The sequence below is a fragment of the Heteronotia binoei genome, chromosome 3 (genome assembly GCF_032191835.1).
Source record: "Heteronotia binoei isolate CCM8104 ecotype False Entrance Well chromosome 3, APGP_CSIRO_Hbin_v1, whole genome shotgun sequence".
NCBI classification, from domain to species: Eukaryota; Metazoa; Chordata; class Lepidosauria; order Squamata; family Gekkonidae; genus Heteronotia; species Heteronotia binoei.
Genome location: NC_083225.1, coordinates 53,287,676 through 53,307,403, shown reverse-complemented (window position 1 = coordinate 53,307,403; position 19,728 = coordinate 53,287,676). Strand labels below are relative to the sequence as shown.

Below are 19,728 nucleotides of genomic sequence, written 5' to 3'. Positions count from 1 at the left end.
ACATTAGCTCCCCTTGAAGTGATGGTGGTGGGGGTCAATGCCTTCACTTGGGTGAGTGAGAAGACAGCAAGGGTGGCAGGCACTCGCCCAGAGTCTCCTTCTAGAGCCCGTTGTATTTTTCTTCACAGCGGGCCTTACTCCTAGTAGAAAATAAATGCATACTTAAGTTTGAAATGTACTTTGAGCAAGTTGCAATGTGGAATTTTTAAAGGAGAGATTATTGATGATATGTCATTTCTTCCTGTTTGTAGTGCAGCATGAAACCGACCACATTATTCTCCTGCAGTTTAACAACAGTGTTCCTTTCTTCTATTAAAGCAGGTATGTTGCTTAAGCACTGAAGCATTCTAAAGTGTTCACATTTTGCATTTTATTCTCTTTCAATTTAATACTTTGGTGAAATGAACCTGAGGCCAGTTTGGTATAGTGGTTAAGTGCGCAGAATCAAATCTTGAAAACCGGGTTTGATTCCCCACTTCTCCACAAGCAGTTGCCGGTGTAACCTTGGGTCCAGCACAAGTGCTCAATGGAGTTATTCTCTTAAAAGCAGTTCTCAGAGAGCTCTCTTAGCCCGACCTACCTCACAGAGTGTCTGTTGTGAGGAGAAGAAGGGAAGAAAATTGTGAGCCTCTGAGACTTCAAGTGAAGGGCAGGGTCTAAATCCAATATCTTCTTCTATTTGGTGAAGTCCACAGATCTCCCCTTCATTCCTCCCCATCCTGCATCAGGAACACACCATTGCACAGGGCTTCTGCACTCTGTGGGATAGTTGCTGAGTTCTGTACCTGTAGCAGCAACAGCAGCTGTTCTCTGATGCAGCATGTGAAGCCAACAAGGGCTGGTCTGTCTGTGGTGGTCTTGTTGTAGACACAGTAATTCAGGGTCCCTCCTCCCACTGTGGTGTCCAAGGGCACTGTGACACCTACCACTACTTCTCCTGGTGCTCACCAAATTTGTCAGCAAGTGGGCAGGGCTGTTGTAAGGTAGTGCTTGTTAATAGCTGCCTTCATCTAAACAAAAGGGTTTTCCATGGCAGCAAAAGCAGTCACAGCCACTGGAGGATCAGGAGGGTTGGTAACCATCTGGCTTTTTGTTTCCAGTGGATGGTTCTGTTCTGCCTTCAGGCATGACTGATTATTGCCATGAGCTTCTTTTGCAAAGCAGAGAGGGAGCTTTGTTTTAGTCTTAGAATCTAGGGAGCTGGGCTGTTCCATGCAGGGAGATGATCGATCAGGACTAGAAACCCAACTATTTTTTCTTTGGGCTTGCTAATTCCTTCTAGTTGCTGGACTGTGCGTCCAGCCAAAGAGTAGACTTTGATAGACAAATGGCCAGACTCTGAATAAGGCAGCTTCATACGTTTCAGTGTAGTTCTCATGTGATTCTTTTGCAAGGAAGGAGGGAGGTACTATGCTGGTTCTGCCTTCTTTGGCAGCCATTTTTTGCCTGGCTCCGCCTCCTCTGGCTGCCATTTTGGGATGAGGCTCCCTGAAAACAAGCACATCAGCAATGAGATGCTCCCAAGGCCCTGTAAAATAACTAACATAAGAGAAGCCATGTTGGATCCAGTCCAACACTCTGTATCACAAAGTGGCCAAATATACACACACACACTGTGACTAATAGCCACTGATGGACCTCTGCTCCATATTTTTATCCAATCCCCTCTTGAAGCTGTCTATACTTGTAGCCGCCGCCACCTCCTGTGGCAGTGAATTTCACATGTTAATCACCCTTTGGGTGAAGAAGTACTTCCTTTTATCCGTTTTAACCTGACTGCTCAGCAATTTCATTGAATGCCCACGAGTTCTTGTATTGTGAGAAAGGGAGAAAAGAACTTCTTTTTCTACTTTCTCCATCCCATGCATAATCTTGTAAACCTCTATCATGTTATCCCACAGTCGACGTTTCTCTAAGCTAAAGAGCCCCAAGCGTTTTAACCTTTCTTCATAGGGAAAGTGTTCCAAACCTTTAATCATTCTAGATGCCCTTTTCTGGACTTTTTACAATGCTATAATATCCTTTTTGAGGTGCAGTGACCAGAATTGCACACAGTACTCATTTCAGTTTCCTCTTCACATGCCTCCTCATCTCAGAGAATTTACCCCTTTTAAAGTTAAACGTGGTTGTGCTGGTCTTTTGGAGCAACTCCCTATTTATACAAATGGTGAAATCAATAATGTTATGGTCACTGCTCCCAAGCGGTGCGATCACTTTTACATCTCTCACCAAGTCTTGGGCATTACTTAGGACCAAATCCAGGATCACCGCACCCCTGGTAGGTTCTGTGACCATCTGCTCCATAGCACAGTCATTGAGAGCATCTAGAAACTCAATCTCTTTCTCTCGACCTGAACACATATTGACCCAATCAATCTGTGGGTAGTTAAAATCACCTATTATGACACAGTTTTTACATTTAGCCACTATCTTTAATCCTTCCATCATATTATAACTGTCCTCTATCTTTTGATTTGGTGGGCGATAACAAACTCCCATAGTTAAATTTCCTTTTGGGCCCTCTATTTCGACCCAAAGCATTTCTAGAAGGGAATCTAATTCTTTGACCTCAGTCTTGCTGGACTGTATACCCTCTCTGACATACAGAGCCACCCAACTCCAACCCTTCCCTCCCTATCCTTCCGATATAACTTATATCCAGGAATCACCATGTCCCACTCATTCTCCTCATTTCACCAAGTTTCTGAAATTCCCACAATGTCTATGTTTCCCCCCAACACTAAACATTTCAACTCAACAATTTTACTTCGAACACTTGTAGCATTTGTATACAAACATCTATAATTTCCCAGGCAAGTTAGGCCTGCAACCTTCCTCCTGCTGCCTCGAGACTTTGGCAGGCAGCCCATACAGTTTGTTACCATCTCAGTAGACAACTCTGATCCATTACCCGGTAGAAAAGTAACAGCTAACTCTTCATCTCTTTGAGATGAGTCCTCCCGAACCAGAGACATTTCATCTCCTGTCAGCTTTCCCCCAAGATTTAGTTTAAAAACTGCTCTGCCACCTTTTTGATTTTAAGCGCCAGCAGCTTGGTTCCATCTGGGACAAGTGGAGACCATCTCTTTTGTACAGCTCCCACTTGTTCCAGAAAGCATCCCAGTGCCTAACAAACTTAAGCCCTTCCTCCCTACACCATTGTCTCATCCATACATTGAGACTTCTAATTTACGCCTGTCTCTCCAGCCCTGCACGTGGAACAGGTAGCACTTCTGAGAAGGCTATCTTGGAGGTCCTGGCCTTAAGTCTCCTGCCTAGCAGCCTAAATTTTCCTCCAGGACCTCACAACTGCATTTCCCTACATTGTTGGTGCCAACACGCACCACGACCACTGGCTCCTCCCCAGCACTGTCTTATCAGCCTATCTACAACACACTTCATACCAGACAGGCAAGTCACCATACGGTCAGTACGCGGTTTTGCCACCCAGCTGTCTACTTGCCTAAGGATCGAATCACCAACTACCAAGACCCCCCTCCTCTCTCCCCGCCCAGGGATGGTTCCTTGGCATGAAAGGATACCCGCTCACCAACTGAAGAAGAGGCCTCTACTGAGGGCACATTCCCCTTATCCTCAGCCCGGTGCCCTGTTCCCTCTCAACCCTCATGCTCCCTGGCAGCAACGGGGCTGCCACGTTCAGAGTGGGGCTCATCTAATACGTCCCCGAGTGCCTAACTGACTGTCTCTGCTTCTCCAGGTCAGTCACCTCGGCCTCAAGGGTTTGAACTCGTTCCCTGAGGACCAGGAGCTCCTTGCATCAAGCACACACCCAAGACTTCTGTCCTGTGGGCAGATAGTCATACATGTGACACTCAGTGTAAAACACTGGAAAGCCCTCATCCCCCTTCTGGCATTCTACCTTCATGATAGCTTTTTTAAAAAAATATACAGTCCCCTTTTAAATCCTGTTTGTTTATGTGGCTCTCCTTCTGGAGGGTCTACTTACCTTATTGGGAACACAAGGAATCTGGGTTCCTGGTCCTTACAGAGCCCCCAGGCTAAGAGCCACAGGCCAAGAACCCTTTAGCTCTCGCCCTTCAGCTCGTGCCAAAGGCTCGTGCCTCTGCCAAGGCGCAGCTTAATAATGCAAAGAGGGTGGGGAACACAGCCACTCCTAATCAATCAACAACAATCACCTTCAGCCCACTCAAACCAAACAAACAGCAGTTCCCCAGCAACCACAAACTCAGAATTTTCAGCAATCACACAGTCACACAGAAATTCTCAGCAACTTCCCCAGCTGCTTAGAAAGCCAAACTTCACCTTTGTAGCACTTCTTCTCTGCTCTGTCAGAGCTCTCTGAAATGTGTAGTGTAGTGTTGTGATTAGAGGATCTGGGAGACCCAGGTGTGAATCATGACTCGGCCTTGGAAGCTTGCTGGGTAACCTTGGGTCAGTATCTTAGCCTAACCTACCGCACACGGTAGTTGTGAGGATAAATAGAGGAGCTGAGAATCATGTCAGCTATTTTATGTTATTATTGTGGAGAAAGATGGAATATAAAAGATGTAAATATAATTTAAAAACAATTTTGTGCCATTCATCCATTGCATGTAATTTGGGATATCATGCTTACGAAGACACTGCTTGGAAAATACTGCTTGCAAACTGAAAAGAGGCACATGTATCTAGTTAAAGACTATTTGTTTCTCCAGAATAATTATATATACATGTTTGTGTATATTATATAAGAGCTGGTTTTTATTCTATGCTTTTCTCTAGCTTAAGGAGTCTCAAAGCATCTTACAATCACATTCCTTTCCCTCTCCCTCAACAGGCACCTTGTGAGGTAGGTGGGACTGAGAGAGTTCTGAGAGAACTGTGGCTGGACCAAGGTCACCCAGCAAGCTTTATGTGGTGGAGTGGGGGATCAAACCTGGTTCTCCAGATTAGAGTCTGCTGCTCTCAACCCCTACACCATGCTGGCTCTCATTTTGGTCTTTATGAATATATTTTTACAGCTGAAATTATTTCATTGATCTGTGTTTTTATTTAGATCATTGCAATTTATACAATCTGAGCAGCAAGTTACAGCATTTAGTACTTGAAGGCCAGCCTTTGGCTATCAACTGCTTGTCAGGTAAAATGCCAAATCCAGAGCTCAAAGAGCACAACTTGACGTGGTTCCAAGCTGGTGATCACACACCTGTGCTGAAAGACCCACATTCCCGAATTCAGCAGCGGGCAAGCTCCATTTGGTTCCTTCCTGCTGTTTTAGAAGATTCAGGGTCTTATGGATGTGCTATCAGGTAAAGGACTTTTGCAGACTTCAGGGCTTTAAAAGTGAGCTTGAAACTTAAAGGTAAAAGAATTATTAAAAGTTTAGAATTACCTTGGGAGCGAGTCTTTGTGTCTGTATTTTTGCCTGTTCCTCCTCTAATTATGGGTAGGGTAGCTGAATTTATTTGATTACACTCAGGCTGAGGCCTTCCAGAAGCGTCCTGTTTCCAAACACTAAAAAAAATGGAATTCTGATTCCACTTCTTTAGAATTAATTAGCAGTAAGATAAGGTTAAATATAAAACAGATGATAAGGAATGCTTTGATACAAGAAACAAGAGAGGCCACATCAAGCATTAGTTTTGACTGCGGAACAAAATTGCATCTGTTAGGTGTTCTTATTTTTTCCTGTGGAAAATATTAGCCTATAATAACACTCCTTTATGAACATTCATTTCTTTCCCAAGCGCTGACAAATCAAACCTGATTAGGAGACCACTAAGGAATCCTAGGTTCTTTACACAGAGCCAGGCAAACCACTTCTGAACGTTTGTTGCCTTGAATGCTGGGATTACCATATTTTGAGAAGCAAAAAAAGAAGTCATATTTCCTGACTGACTACTTCAGAGAAGTGATCACTATGACAGATCACATTTTAAATACACTTGCTATTTACGCTATGATAATTGCTACTAACTAGGAATGTTCCTAACTTTCCAACTCCAAAAGAGGGCATTTTCATTAGTTTTCTTTTTTTTAAAAAAGGAGCTGGAAAGAGGATGGACGCACACAAAAAAGAGGATGTGTCCTCTAAAAAGAAGACATCTGGTAACCCTATCTATGGTGGTCTTCATAAGTTAGCTGTGACTTAATAGCAAAATAAATAAAACTCTATTGCATCTTGTGAAGCTTCCTATTGCCTTTGTTGTTTGTTGCCCTCTATTTAATTCTAACAGTCATCTAAATAGTTTTGGACTATGAGAAAAATTATATACCAAAAGCATAGTTTTGAATACTCAAACAGTATACTTCAAAAGCCAGAGGTCTGAAAGAAGTGGGTTAGATTAAAACCACCATCAATGGACCCCAGGTCATGGAATGGCTTTCCTGCCTCCCATTTTCCCTCCCTGCCTCCTCCACATGCATCTCTCTGGGGTTGAAAGGACCAGAAACAATGTTGAGGACAAAACTGGGGATAAGTAGTGGGAAAAGAGTATCCTCAAAAACTGCCATCTTTCCTCTGCCAATGGCAGTTGCATTCTACTGGTCTAATTGTTTTGTTAGGTTGAAGAGCACCATTGCTACTTAGTAATTTTATGGCTTAATACACTAAAGTTTGATAAACTGTGAAACTAATTTCTGTCTGGCTTTTTTATGGCTTGAAATCTCTGATTTGACCATGTGAAGGTGCCACTTACAGTCATGATAGTCCAGGATAATGACTAGGTCATGTAACTACAGGGTAAAGATTAAGCAAATAAAGATTTTAAATAGTTAAAAAAAAAGTAGGACAGACCAAATAAATATATATTCTTGATATTTTCGTTTGGAGAAATTGTTTTCTTTAGCCTGTTTTGGGGATCCCTTTAGGGGCTAGTATGAGATTAGAATTTATAGATAAGAGTCCTAGTTTTATGTAGATAGAAGGATTTTGGAAGGGCCGCTGAATTTCCCATAGTGCTTTGTTATATACCAAACTTAGAAGTATCTCCAGCATCATTAGACACTTCTATCTAAGAATCACAACACATGTTGGGACGCGCTTAAGCAGTCATCAGCAGCACCTTTCAAAGTAAGGGCACATTTCCCAACCTGAAATCCACCGTTTACTCTCAAGTGTTAACATGGGACATCACAGTCTAATAACATTATCATTGGAAGATGGGAAAAGGAGGAGTAGAGTTATGATCTCACCTGTGGGATGGGGAAGTCACTGGACCAAGCATCTGTAAAGCCTTGTAGAAGTAAAGAGTGGTGGTCAGATGAAATGGAGGGTGAAGCAGAAGTGAAGGAGAGCTCTTGCATGTCTTGCAGTTTATCAGACTTTAGTGTATTAAGCCATAAAATGTCTGTTTTTTATTTTACAATATTTATACCTTTATGCCCTCATAAAGGCCACCAAGGCAGCTTACAAATTAAAGCATATGTAATAAAATAATATCTTTAAAAGCCATTAAAACCAACAAAAGCAAATCATAAGAACAATTAAAACCAGAACTAAAGTGCAAAACCCTCCATAAAAATAGCAATGAAAGCATGTGCAGAACATTGAAGGACTGACTGGCAGTGGTGCAGTGACTGGGCTGGGCTGGGGCTGAGAGAGAAAGCCAGGAGGTTTGCTGTGTACTAAAAATAATCCTGTCCACCCCTAAGTGACTCTGCCTTACTCTGCTGCTTCTCTTCTCTGCATGTGGGCAAGGAAGCAGGAGAAGTGACTTCCTCACTGTCTATGCATGTGTGCTCACAGCAGGCCCTCCTAAAATGCAGAAAATAGGCATCTCTGCAGGGTGTCTCAACCCGGCCAGGCTCCCCAGCCCAACTGAAGGAAGTGGAGTGCCTCATGGGTTTGAAGATGTAGTTGGATTCAGGTTCCCTACACCAACTGCTGTTGTCTTTGTGGGAACAGGCAAGCCAGGATTTAAGACAGCAGTTCATTTGTTTTTGTTTATTGGACAGGAAACCTCTCATTTCCTCTCTTTAGGTGAAAAAACATATTGGTCAGCATCACAGAAACTTTTATATGAAACACTTAAAGAACTTCAGGACATAAGAAGAGCCATGCTGGATCAAACCAGTGGTCCATCTAGTCCAGCATCCTATCTCTCACATTGGCCAACCAGTTCCTCTGGAGGTCCAACAACAGGGCATAGAGATGGAGGCTTTCCCATGATGTTGCCCCCTGGCACTGGGATTCAGAGGTTTACTGTCTCTGAATATGGGGATGGGCCTTAGCAGGGTAGAATGTCATAGAGTTCACCCTTCAAAGCAGCCATTTTCTCCAGGGGAGTTGATCTTTACCAGCTGGAGACCAATTGTAAAGTGGGAGATCTCCAGGCGCCATCTGAAGTTTGGCAACCCTAGTTGTGATGTTATCAAATTAAAACTACCATAAGTGAAATTTCACTGGTTGGGGGAGGAGTAGGAGGAGGTTGCACATTCTAAGAATGTTGATGAACTAACATCCTATTTCAAGTGAGCTAATTTCTTTTTCTTCTTCGTTCTAGGAATACAACACATTGCAGCCATGTGTATTTTAAATTAACCGTCTTTCAAAACACTAATGGTTCATGTTTCAATGCCAACTTTGCCATTCTTCAGAGTGTATACACAGCCTCAAATGCAAAGATTGTGTGTCCTAATCTGAAATATTTCAAAGACGAAAACCCCATTTTAACTGTTCTCTGGTACAAGGTAAAGAAGACACACTTTCCAGTTTTCTTCAAGCATATGCTTATGCTTAGAGATCCTGTTTAATTTCTCAATAATAACAATTCAGTTGTGTATTAATCATTTTATCCATTGTATGATAACATACAAGATAAGATACTTGGCAATACATAAATATTGCAAAATATGTAAATCAAATGAAGACAAACCTAAAACATCTGAAAGAAAATGTGAAATGCATATAACTGAAGTGAAAGTGAACTTCACTTCATCTTGAATTTATAAGCCTAACAAGAATATGGGAGTCTTAGAGCACACATTGCTGTAAATATATGGGTTAACTTGCATGCTGGTTCCAGTGCCTAATGCTTTGAGAACTAATCTCCCCCCCTCCCCACACACACACTGATACCTTACATGTTGAAGTCCATCAAGCAGAAATAAGTGTAGATTAGTTATTATTATTACATGGTTTCAATTTAGAGGGCTAACTACAGGTTACATGCTGTGTCATGCATACTTCTGTGACTTTTTACTTAGGATTGCAAATTAATTAAGGACAGAAGGTTTCAGTCTTTAGATAACTCCCTTATGATTGCCAATACAACTGTGGAAGATCAAGGAAGGTATACATGCCAAATGCCATACTATTACATGGGAAAGCAATATAATGTTTCAAGAGACATCAGTTTGAAAGTTAAAGGTAAACCCTTTTTAATTTGTGGTAGCTCTGGTCTGGGATCTTGGGTAATACAGAAAGCTCGAATTGCATTTGGCCGCACGTGAATCAACAAGATTGTGATGGGAGTGGGCGGAAGAGTTCTTAAATGGGTTTAGAGCAGAGATGTCAGATTTACAGAAATTTTGAAGCCATGGAAAAATCCTTTTTTTCCTGGGGGGGGGGGGGAAATGAAAATTTTGTGGAAAATTGAAATATATATGGAATACTTTCCTGTCAAGCTTAAACTTCTTTTACTGATTTAACAACAGAAGAATGCATCATATTGAAAATTGCACTGTTTGGCATTTATAGAATTTAGGAGTATATATGTCTTCATTTTCTATAAGAAAAATTGAGGTATACCCAATAGTTGAGAAAGGGTTTCAGACTACTGCACTCCATGCTACTTTAGAGCACATGTCTTAGGGTGTTTTCGCACTGACCTTATTCCGGAGCGACGTCCCTCTTCACCGCGCAGCGTCTGCGCGGATTTCGCACACGTTGCTCCACAGAACCTGGAAGAGCCGCAAAGTCCCGCGGCTTTTGCGTCGCAAATGTAAACCGCCAAAAACCAGTTTTCATTTGCGACGCAAAAGCCGTGGGACTTTGCGGCTCTTCCGGGTTCTGCGGAGCAACGTGTGTGAAATCCATGCAGACGCTGTGCGGTGAAGAGGGACGTTGCTCTGGAGTAAGGTCAGTGCTAAAACACCCTTAATTTGGAATATTGAGAGATAGGGGGGAAATAACATTTAAAGTTTTTTGGTAAACAAAATAAGGTGTATCTGGACAGAAGAACACTACTACAGTCATAACAGGAAGGACTACCAGCATATTTCAATATTGAGCTAAACTTTATAACTGAACTTTCTTTAATAATAACATTAAACACAATAATGTATCCAGGGCTTGCTTTGTAGAAAAAGCCCAGCAGGAACTCATTTACATATTAGGCCACACCCCTGACACCAAGCCAGTTGGAACTGTGCTCCTGCTCAAAAAAACCCCTGAACATATCACTTGTGCCAAAATTATTTACATGTGTATTGTATATATCTGCAGTCATAGAGATTATCATTTTCTGATGCTACAGATTGCCATACATAAAATTTTTCATACTACACATTATGAGTAAAACCTTGTATTTAATTGTACACATTCCAAAAGAAAAAATATAGCAGGTTTTTTCAGGTACTTCCCCAAATTTCCCCCTTTCCTCCCTTCAGATATTTTTCATGCTGTATATTTGGATAAGAAAACCTTACCTTAAGAAGCACTTTACTTGTTCTGAAAAAGAAATCTTTTCACTGAAGTTCATATTTTCAGTCCTCCCCCAGATTTCCCAATGTGTCCATCAGAAATTTGGGGAGGAGGAACCTTCAGGGAAAAAATTGGAAATAATCCATTATTTTCTACCAGCTGTCATATCTCTGGTGTGGGGGCAAGTCATTTGAAATGGAAGAACCAGTAATAATTTGTATGAAGACATAAAAGAAGGGGCAACCCATCTCTGCAAGTATCCAAGGGGTTGCTTGGGCACTAGACTTGGATTCTAAACACTGCAAGAGGAGTTGCGCTAGAGAAAAGCAATTTCCCCACATACCCCCTCACATCCACCTTTTTGCCTCCTGAAATCATGCTCCTTTAAGGTCAGTGTAACCAAAAGCAGGGCGGGGGTGGGGATTGATAATCTCCAGCAGAAAGATGTCCCTGGCTGTGCTTGTTGCAGAGAAAGAGGAGGGGCAGCTCCTTCCCTCCCTGAGTTTAACTGTGTCTACAATTCTAAGGAAAAAGGAAAGGTCCCCTGTGCAAGCACCAGTCGTTTCTGACTCTGGGGTGAGGTTGCTTTCACAATGTTTTCATGGCAGACTTTTTACGGGGTGGTTTGCCATTGCCTTCCCCAGTCATCTACACTTTCCCCCCAGCAAGCTGGGTACTCATTTTATCGGCCTCGGAAAGATGGATGAGTCAGCCTTGAGCCGGGGATCGAACTCAGGTCGTGAGCAGAGCTTAGGACTGCAGCTTACCACTCTGCGCTATTTTTTGATACATTAGACATTAATATATTTAGTTGCATACTTGTCTATGAAAATGTTGGCATAGGTAAGTGCCTCTCTTTTTGCTCTTAGAAAGCCCACCAAGGAACCCTCCGGAAATTTTTTTCCCAAGAAACCACTCAATTGAAGCAGAACTTGGTAAGCAGCCTTCCTGTGAAGAGTGACCATGTGTCTGTATGTTACTTGGTGGTGGAAAATGTTGTCAAGTCATAGCTGATTTATGGTGATCCAATAGGGTTTTCAAGGCAAGTGACATTCGGAGGTGGTTTGCCATTGCCTGCCTGTTGCTCCCATAATTGTTGGGGGGGTTTTGTGGGGGGGTAGTATTTTTTAAATTCTATATACACAATATAAACATTGAGAAAGATATGATACGATAGAAATACTACAGAGTTTCATTTATACATAAGCAGTCATATTTTGGTCGACAAAAGCATAATAATCAGAGGAAAAACTATCATTTGCAGTCATAAGTATTATCTAATAAATTGTAACTAATAACTTTTTTCTGTCTATAAAGTTGCTGAACAGATCTTACTTTGTTATGTACAGATTACTTATATACTTTTGTTTTGGTCTGGTCTACATACAATTACATTTTCATTACTAAAAATTCTAACATTTCTGACCTTGGGTAATGACCTTGGGTAAGCATAAACATTTTAAACTTACGTTGCTCAATTCTGTCTCTTAATCCTTTTGGACTTTATCATTTTATTCTTTAATCTTTAAAGCTTTCCAACCTGATTTTGATCAATATATGCAAAAAATGCATTCCATTTTTCTTGAAATTTGGATTGTGGTCTGTTATGCAAGGAAGATGTTAGCTTTGCCATTGTCATATAATCAGTTAATTTATTTTTCCAGTCAATCAATTCTGGCCATATTTCAGATTTCCATTTGGATGCAAATACTACTCTTGCCACTGTCACCATGTATTTAAATAGTTCATTATGAATTTTTGATACATTAATATATTTAGTAGCATATTTTTTGGATTCATCAGGAAGTTAACTTTTAATATCTTTTGTATTTCTTCATGGAACTTTTAATATTTCTTTTGTATATCTTCATGGAACCTCTCAGCAGAACTGTCTTGTTCAAAGGTCAGTGGCCTTCTGATGGGGTTCTGGCCTGACAGGGCTAGCAGAATTCCAGGGAAGGTGTAAATGTTGAATCTGTACTCTTGCATTTCCAATGTCTGACATGGTTTCTTTGGGTGTGATGGACCATCTAAAGAACATTTTATACCAGTTCTTCCTTAGTCTTTTGTCCATAAGTTTTCCCACTGACTCATTGAAATATTATTTCCAAAGTTCTTCAATTTGATCATACGGTCCTCCACTTGTTCTGTTTCTGCTTCATATTGTAATAGCATTTGATAGATTTTTCCTAATAGATGTTTTAGGTCACCTGTGATCAATTGTTCATAAGCCATTTTCTGTCTTTGATGGCCTCCCATAATCATTATTTTGATAGGGGAGGAACTTGCACAATTCAAACTCTGAGGTGTGTTTATGCTAGGCCCTTCCTAGCAATCAAGGGTACGCTTTATTTTCTTGAAAAACGTAGATGGTGACCACGGATTTCCTTTTTTGCAGCAGCATTTGATATATGCTTGTAAATTTTTCATGTTTTCTTTGTGATACTCCTCAAATCTTAAACTCTGTGGAAATATATACTCAGGTTTTTTTATTATTATTATTCATATGGGGCTCTGTTTGGTTTCCTTTTTAATTGGCATGCTTTTGAGTTTTTCCTAGAAGAGGGGAGTGCTCTGACTCATGGGTATAGAGGGAAACAGTTTTTAATTTAATAATGTCATGGATTTCTTTTTTTAGGTTCTAATGTCATAATTGACTGCAATACATCAGGTGCTGAAGTAGATCATGTGTTCTGGACAGTGAATAATTCCTATATTGATCACTATTACAAGCACAGCAAAAATGTTTTTGAAATATATGAGTAAGTAGACTTTTTGATACATGCAAAGACTAGAACAATAGAAAATATCTCTGAACAAGATACTTAAAGCAGAGCTTTTTTTCTGGGGAAACCTCTTTGTGGAAACAAAATCCTCAAAAAGTTTAAAAGTTCATGAGGAGTGCCCATGTGTTGCTCATTTATTTCCCTCTTGAGAGGTGGTTGCTGCCAGGCCTATTTCCCTCAAGAGTCTTCCCTCAATCCTTCCTCCGCCTTTTAATGACAGAAACCAAGCTTAACCAAACCTGGAGTGCTGGTCAAACTGTTGTGGTTGCCTAGTTACAGCCACTCTGGGCATCTGGTTTTTTTTAAAGCTACAGGCATTACATTTTGGTTTTCTTAAAGAGAACAAACAAGCTGTCCATCTGGCTTAATGGAGCCATGGATTGGGGTTATTTGTAAAATGAGCAAGATAAAACAGTCTATAGTGTAGTCTCTGTTGAAGAGGTCTATGCTTTGAAGACTACAGCTAGTTATCAAGAAATTGATCTAAGCAGGGCTTTTTTTGTAGCAGGAACTCTTTGACATATTAGGCCACACCCCCTGATGTAGCCAATCCTCCAAGAGCTTACAGGGGTCTTAGTACAGGGCCTACTGTAAGCTCTTGGAGGATTGGCTACATCAGGGGTGTGTGGCTTAATATGCAAAGGAGTTCTTGCTACAAAAAAAGCCCTGGATCTAAGATCTAAATACATTGAAGGGGTGACACATTCCTCATATACTCAGAACAGTGCATGCAGGGAAGGGGCTGATCTATCACCTGTGTTCTAAATGCTGCATTTTGGGGGGTGATTGTTGACGTTTCATAATTTGTACTACTTTTTTTTTGTACAAAAATAGGAAAGAGATTTTCCTTGAAGGAAAGCCATTTTTAAGAGTGAGACTGAACATTTCAAAAGTCAGTGACGAGGAATATCAAAATGTGTTTGTGTGCCATGCTTTGAATTCTTTTGGTCAAGTTGCAGCCTATGTTACACTGAGTTGCAAAGGTAAGCCAGTTTGGTATAATAATTAAATGCACAGACTCTAATCTGGGCAAACCAGGTTTGATTCCTCTTTCCTCCACATGCAGCTGCTGGGTGACCTTGGGTCACCCAAGGTTCTCTCAGAGCTGCTCTCTCAAGAGCCAGTTCTCTCCCTCAGTCTCCTCATAGGGTGTCTGTTGTGGGGAGAGGAAGGAAAGGAGATTGTAAACTGCTCTGAGACTCCTTTGGGTAGTGAAGGGCAAGGTATAAATCCAATCTCTTTTTTTTAAGCAAGTGTTCATCTCTTTTTCATTTATTATCTGTTTGTCATGCTTTTATGCTGTTCTTTCTTCAAGGAATGCAGGGTGGTGTATGGGGTTTCTTTTCTATCTATATATTTAATTCCCAAGTGCACTCCCCGTCTGTGGAAATCTAAAGCTACAGATAGGGCCACACATGAACACCTGAAGCTGCCTTAAACTGAATCAGACCCTTGTCCCATCAACGTCAGTATTGACTACTCAGATTGGCAGCAGCTCTCCAGGGTCTCAGGCAGATGTCTTTCACATTACCTGCTGCCAGTTTGTTTAACTGGAGATTCCAGGGTTTGAACCTGAGACTTTCTGAATGCAAAGCAGATGGTCTACCGCTGAGCCATGCCTGCCCCCAACAGATGTTTCAGCAAACCTGGGGGACCCCCTAGGATTGCAGGAAAATCTGAGATTTTTTTTTTAAAAAACATTGGGAGATAAAGGGGGGCAGAAAGAGAAAATGAAAGTGATGAGGTATGGGGTATGGGGCAAAAAGAAAGAGAGTGATGAAGTGGGTGGTTGAAAGTTAAAGAAATAAAGGGATAGGCACGGGAGAGAGAGTTAGAGATCAGGTAACAGAATGAAGAAAGAGTGAGAGGCAGAAAAGTAGGGGAAAAGGGGAGGAAATGGAGGAGAAATCTGATGTTATGTATGTGGACTCAAGTGAAGACTTCGGGTGTGCCTGCTGGGTTCATTGGAGCTAGATGGGCTGAACTTGGGGACTTGGGAACAAAGGGCTGCAGGATCCAAATCTCTGCAGCCCTAGACCAATCACAAGCCCCCATCAGTTTTAATGACCCAATGATGTGCTGGCGCTGGAATCCAGAGATGTATATAAGTTGGGCCGGTAGGCCCCATTCCCAGTCTTGAATGTAGCCCTATCCTATATCATGTCTATTAAAGAACTTGTTATCACTCAACTGGCGACTCCTTCATGCATTGAACCCACTATATTATACCCCCCTCCCCTCAAGTTTTTATGGGTCTCCGCTTGTCAGCTCCTAAAGGCAATTTTACTCCCTCCCAAGATACAAATTGTCAATTTAACACAAACTTGAACCTAAGATCACAATAAAAACAAGATTGCAACAGAAATACAAAAATCAGTAACTGAAAGCTGACACAGATTTTAAAAGGTATATGTTCCATCAAACAGGATAAACTTTTACAAACATCTTCACCCTTCAGTGAAACACAGCACATGATAGGACTGGTGAATATCTGTTGTGGCTGTTTTTCAGTGTGAGGAACACAACTAAGAAGAATGAGCTCTGTGCTTAATTTTGTCCATGTTTCTGACCATGTTATCATCTCTTTATCATACAAATAGAGAATTGGATTGGTCAGGTTATTTCCTGTGCCTAGACAGTTCATATTCTTGATCTAGTTAAAAATTAATTGCACTATCCCATGTCCTTATGAACCTTTTATGTTCATGTAGCTGGAATATATTTTTTAGCAAAAAGTCCCTTTCTCATGCACGATTGGAAGCAGCCTGAAATAATTTGTGACAAGCAAGAAAATAGTCTTCAGATTCTGTTTTTTTTAATGCTTTTGTTTTGAAGTTCCATGTCTAACAAAACTTTTTCCTCCTGCATTTTCTGAATTGAGGTAGTTCCAGATTTCCGGGGACCACTGATTGGAATGTTTCTAGTGGGCTTTCTGCTAGCGATAGGTGCTATATTATTCTACAGTTTCTTCAAGATTGATATTATTCTCTGGTATCGGAATTCCCACTGTCCTTTGAGCAGTAAAGAAGGTATGTCATTGTAGTTAATTTGAATGTTAAGGTTTTAGCTCTGGAAATCAATAAAAGTATTAAATTATTCTGTGAATGCATTACACAATGAAAACATTTCAGGGTTTTCAAGTAATTAGATTAGATGTGTACATCAGGCTCAGCATTGTCAGAATTGTAGTTTTCCTAAGTTTGCAGGCCTCGTGGTCGTGAATTTAGAACCATGATGGAAAAATTATGGAAATAATTCCAATCCTGAAGGCAAATAGAAATTTGCAGTTGTCACAAGACTTGATTAGAAATAAAAAACACTTTTAGGAGTTGTATAATTTTGACAATCTTAGGTTAGCAATAATAGTCATCTTGATCACCCAGTATAGCTTCAAACATGACTTCCTTGTCTACATTACAAACCTATACAGTTTTATACAAGTACATTTGCCTTGACTTCCTCCTTAAGATCCTGGCAACTGGTAAGGAAATTCTGGTTTGCTGAGTTAAAAGATCCCTTGTGTTCCTTAAAGGATTACAGTTTCTAAGATTCTCTTGAAAGAGAGACAAGCTGTTAAACCAGTTTAACCTGTAGCATCAACACAGGTGGGATTAAGTCAGTGCCAACATGTGTTAACACCTGTGAACAGATGAAAGTACAGCATTATGTTCAAGTGGCATCAGAAAAGTAGTATTAATACCTTCAGTATTGTAGTTTTGACTGCACTGGCGTATGAAAAACAGAGATGCAGTACATGAGTTACCACAGTCTTCCATTTTCCATCAGATTTTTGAGGATATCTTTAATGGTGTAGGTTGAATGGTATGTGGCTTCTGACTCATGCCTCTCACTTTTTCTGCATATTACTTGGAACATTGTGGGGAAAATGCATGTTAAACATCTTTTGTTCATTATAGTTTCAGATGGGAAGATCTATGATGCCTTTGTCTTGCACCCAACAGCCGTTACAGGGGCTCGCAGATACAATCTAGATAACTTTGTTCTAAAGCTATTACCTGAGGTTTTGGAGCAACAGTGTGGATATAAGCTGTTTATAGTAGGAAGGGATGACCTACCAGGGCAAGGTATGTTTAATATACCAAAAGAAACCCTCCCATTTAGAAGTCACTGGTTTCTGAAATCGTTTCTACAATTGCAACAGCTGCAAATATTTTTTAAAAAAGTTTACAACATTTCTTTGCTGCCTTTCCACCCCTTTCAGGGTCCCCAAGGTGGTGAACGTTAAAGCATTTCAAACCTAGGGCTTTTTTTGAGCAGGAATGCACAGGAATGCAGTTCTGGCTGGCTTGGTGTCAGAGGGTGTGGCTTAATATGCAAATGAATTCCTGCTGGGCTTTTTCTACAGAAAAACAATGGTGACATTAGGGGGTGTGGCCTAATATGCAACTGAGTTCCTGCTGGGCTTTGTAAACCCGCAAATGAGTAGGAGAAATAATAAGAGTTAGGGAGGGAATGCAAAAGAAAAGACTTCACCTGCTGGCAGAAGTCAACAATAGAGGGAGACAGACCAATCTATGTTTTGTTGCTGTGACCAAGAAGGCCTTTTCTTAGGTTTCCACCCATCTCATGACAGTGCTGATGAAATTATGGGAAGACCTATCTTTCTTATGTGCAGTTTGGTTCATAGGAAGAATTGCATGTAAAGGGGAAAAAAGTTGTTGATTGCACAAAAAGAACCAGGTTTCCCCCACTCTGCAGGACACCAAATGAACTTTGTGTGACTGACTGAGTGGGAATGAAGTATAATTTCAAGTTGCTCTCAGTACATTAGTTGGAATCTCATGACAGTGTACATGCTTATTCCTACATGGGTGTGATTCTCCTTTGTGGATTCTCCTTTGTCCAATTTAGTCTGATCCTGTCAACTCAGATCCATAACTGCTCTCCAAGGCCTGAGGCAGAGAACTTTTGGATCCCTTTTACCTGAGATGTTTAATTGGAGTTGCCAAGGATTGAACCTGAGACCTTTGGCATTCGAAGCATATTACTGAGTTATGAATGTAGAATTGTGTTTTCTCCAACCACAGGAAGGGAAGCTCATTATTGAGCTAAAGCTGTTGGTTCTTACTGAGGAGCCTTTTTGTTTAAGAATATGGAGCAATTTGTTTTGTTTTGTTTACAGCTGTGGTCAGCATAACTGAAGATACTATTAAACAAAGCAGAAGGCTGATGATCATTTTGGAACCAGAACTATCAAGCTGCAGCAGGTTAGAAGAAACATCAGAGCAGCAAATAGCTGTGTACAATGCACTTGTTCAGTGTGGTATTAAAGTGATACTAATTGAAATGGAAAAGATAAAGAATTACACAAACATGCCAGAGTCGATTCAATACATTAAGCAGAAGCATGGGGTGATCCGGTGGAAAAAAGACTTTGCGGAAGAATCTCAGCCGGCCAATACACGGTTCTGGAAAAATGTGAGATATCAGATGCCACCCAGAAGAACCGTGTCTCTTTCAGAAATCCACTTATTGCCACAGTTTCATAGCAGTCCTGTAATGACTATCACAAGGTGATCACAACAATTAAGTCAACTGGAAAAAAAGTCCTCATCAGCTTTAGTACATCCAAAGTAAAGCATCTACTTAAAAATATATTGGAACACTGAAATTCTGCAAGGAATTGTCTTGAGCATAGTCCTATTTGACACAGTTAGTGTGTACAGTAGGTTTCCTGAGACAGGATTTAGACTGAGAAGCATCTGTCATGCTCCAGGATTGTTGCACTGTATATTGGTACACATGCTCCATTCTCACACGTACAAAGCATAGGTGTTGTTGAAGTGTTAAGCCAGGAGGAGAGGGTTGTTAAGCCAGGAGGAGAGTACTTGACAACCAGATGTCCATGTCTTTCTGCTTCCCAGCAGCTAGCTTTACTGTTCCTGTTGAAAGAAGAGCAGTGGCACAGAGCTGAATTATGATCGACTAAGCAGTCATCTTATTTTTGAGTTCAAAGAATTGTGTATACCAGATAAGCTGATATGAAAAACCTGTTAAGAATGCAAGCGATGATATCTAAAAAAATTGTTACCTAATATATAGGATATGTTTTTATACTTCATATAATTCATAAAATAATTGGATGATAAATGCAGGAGCATACAAACATACCATTTTTTACTAGATAGTGTTTTCTAGATAACTTTCAGTAAAACAATGCCTCAAAATAAATCTGGTTATTTATTCTTCAAGCTACTAGTAGAAAAGAGTACTATCATAAAGACTAATAAAATTTGTTGTAGGGTACAAGCTTAGTTCCATGTGTCCTTCCACGGCTTTTTTTTGAGCATGAGCACTCAGGAATGCAGTTCTGGT

The 19,728-nt window shown here is 40.7% G+C and overlaps 1 protein-coding gene across 1 annotated transcript; it reads left to right on the top strand.

Annotated features, from left to right (window-relative positions):
• The first annotated feature begins 219 nt into the window (after positions 1–219).
• On the top strand, positions 220–19,503 carry LOC132568211 (interleukin-1 receptor-like 2). The gene is made up of 10 exons (XM_060233798.1): positions 220–321; positions 5,018–5,270; positions 8,466–8,652; positions 9,169–9,331; positions 11,476–11,541; positions 13,245–13,368; positions 14,227–14,375; positions 16,278–16,421; positions 17,310–17,477; positions 18,536–19,503. Exons 1-10 carry the CDS (start codon positions 258–260, stop codon positions 18,928–18,930), a joined length of 1,713 nt encoding a protein of 570 aa, XP_060089781.1. The 5' UTR covers positions 220–257; the 3' UTR covers positions 18,931–19,503.
• Positions 19,504–19,728: the final 225 nt, after the last annotated feature.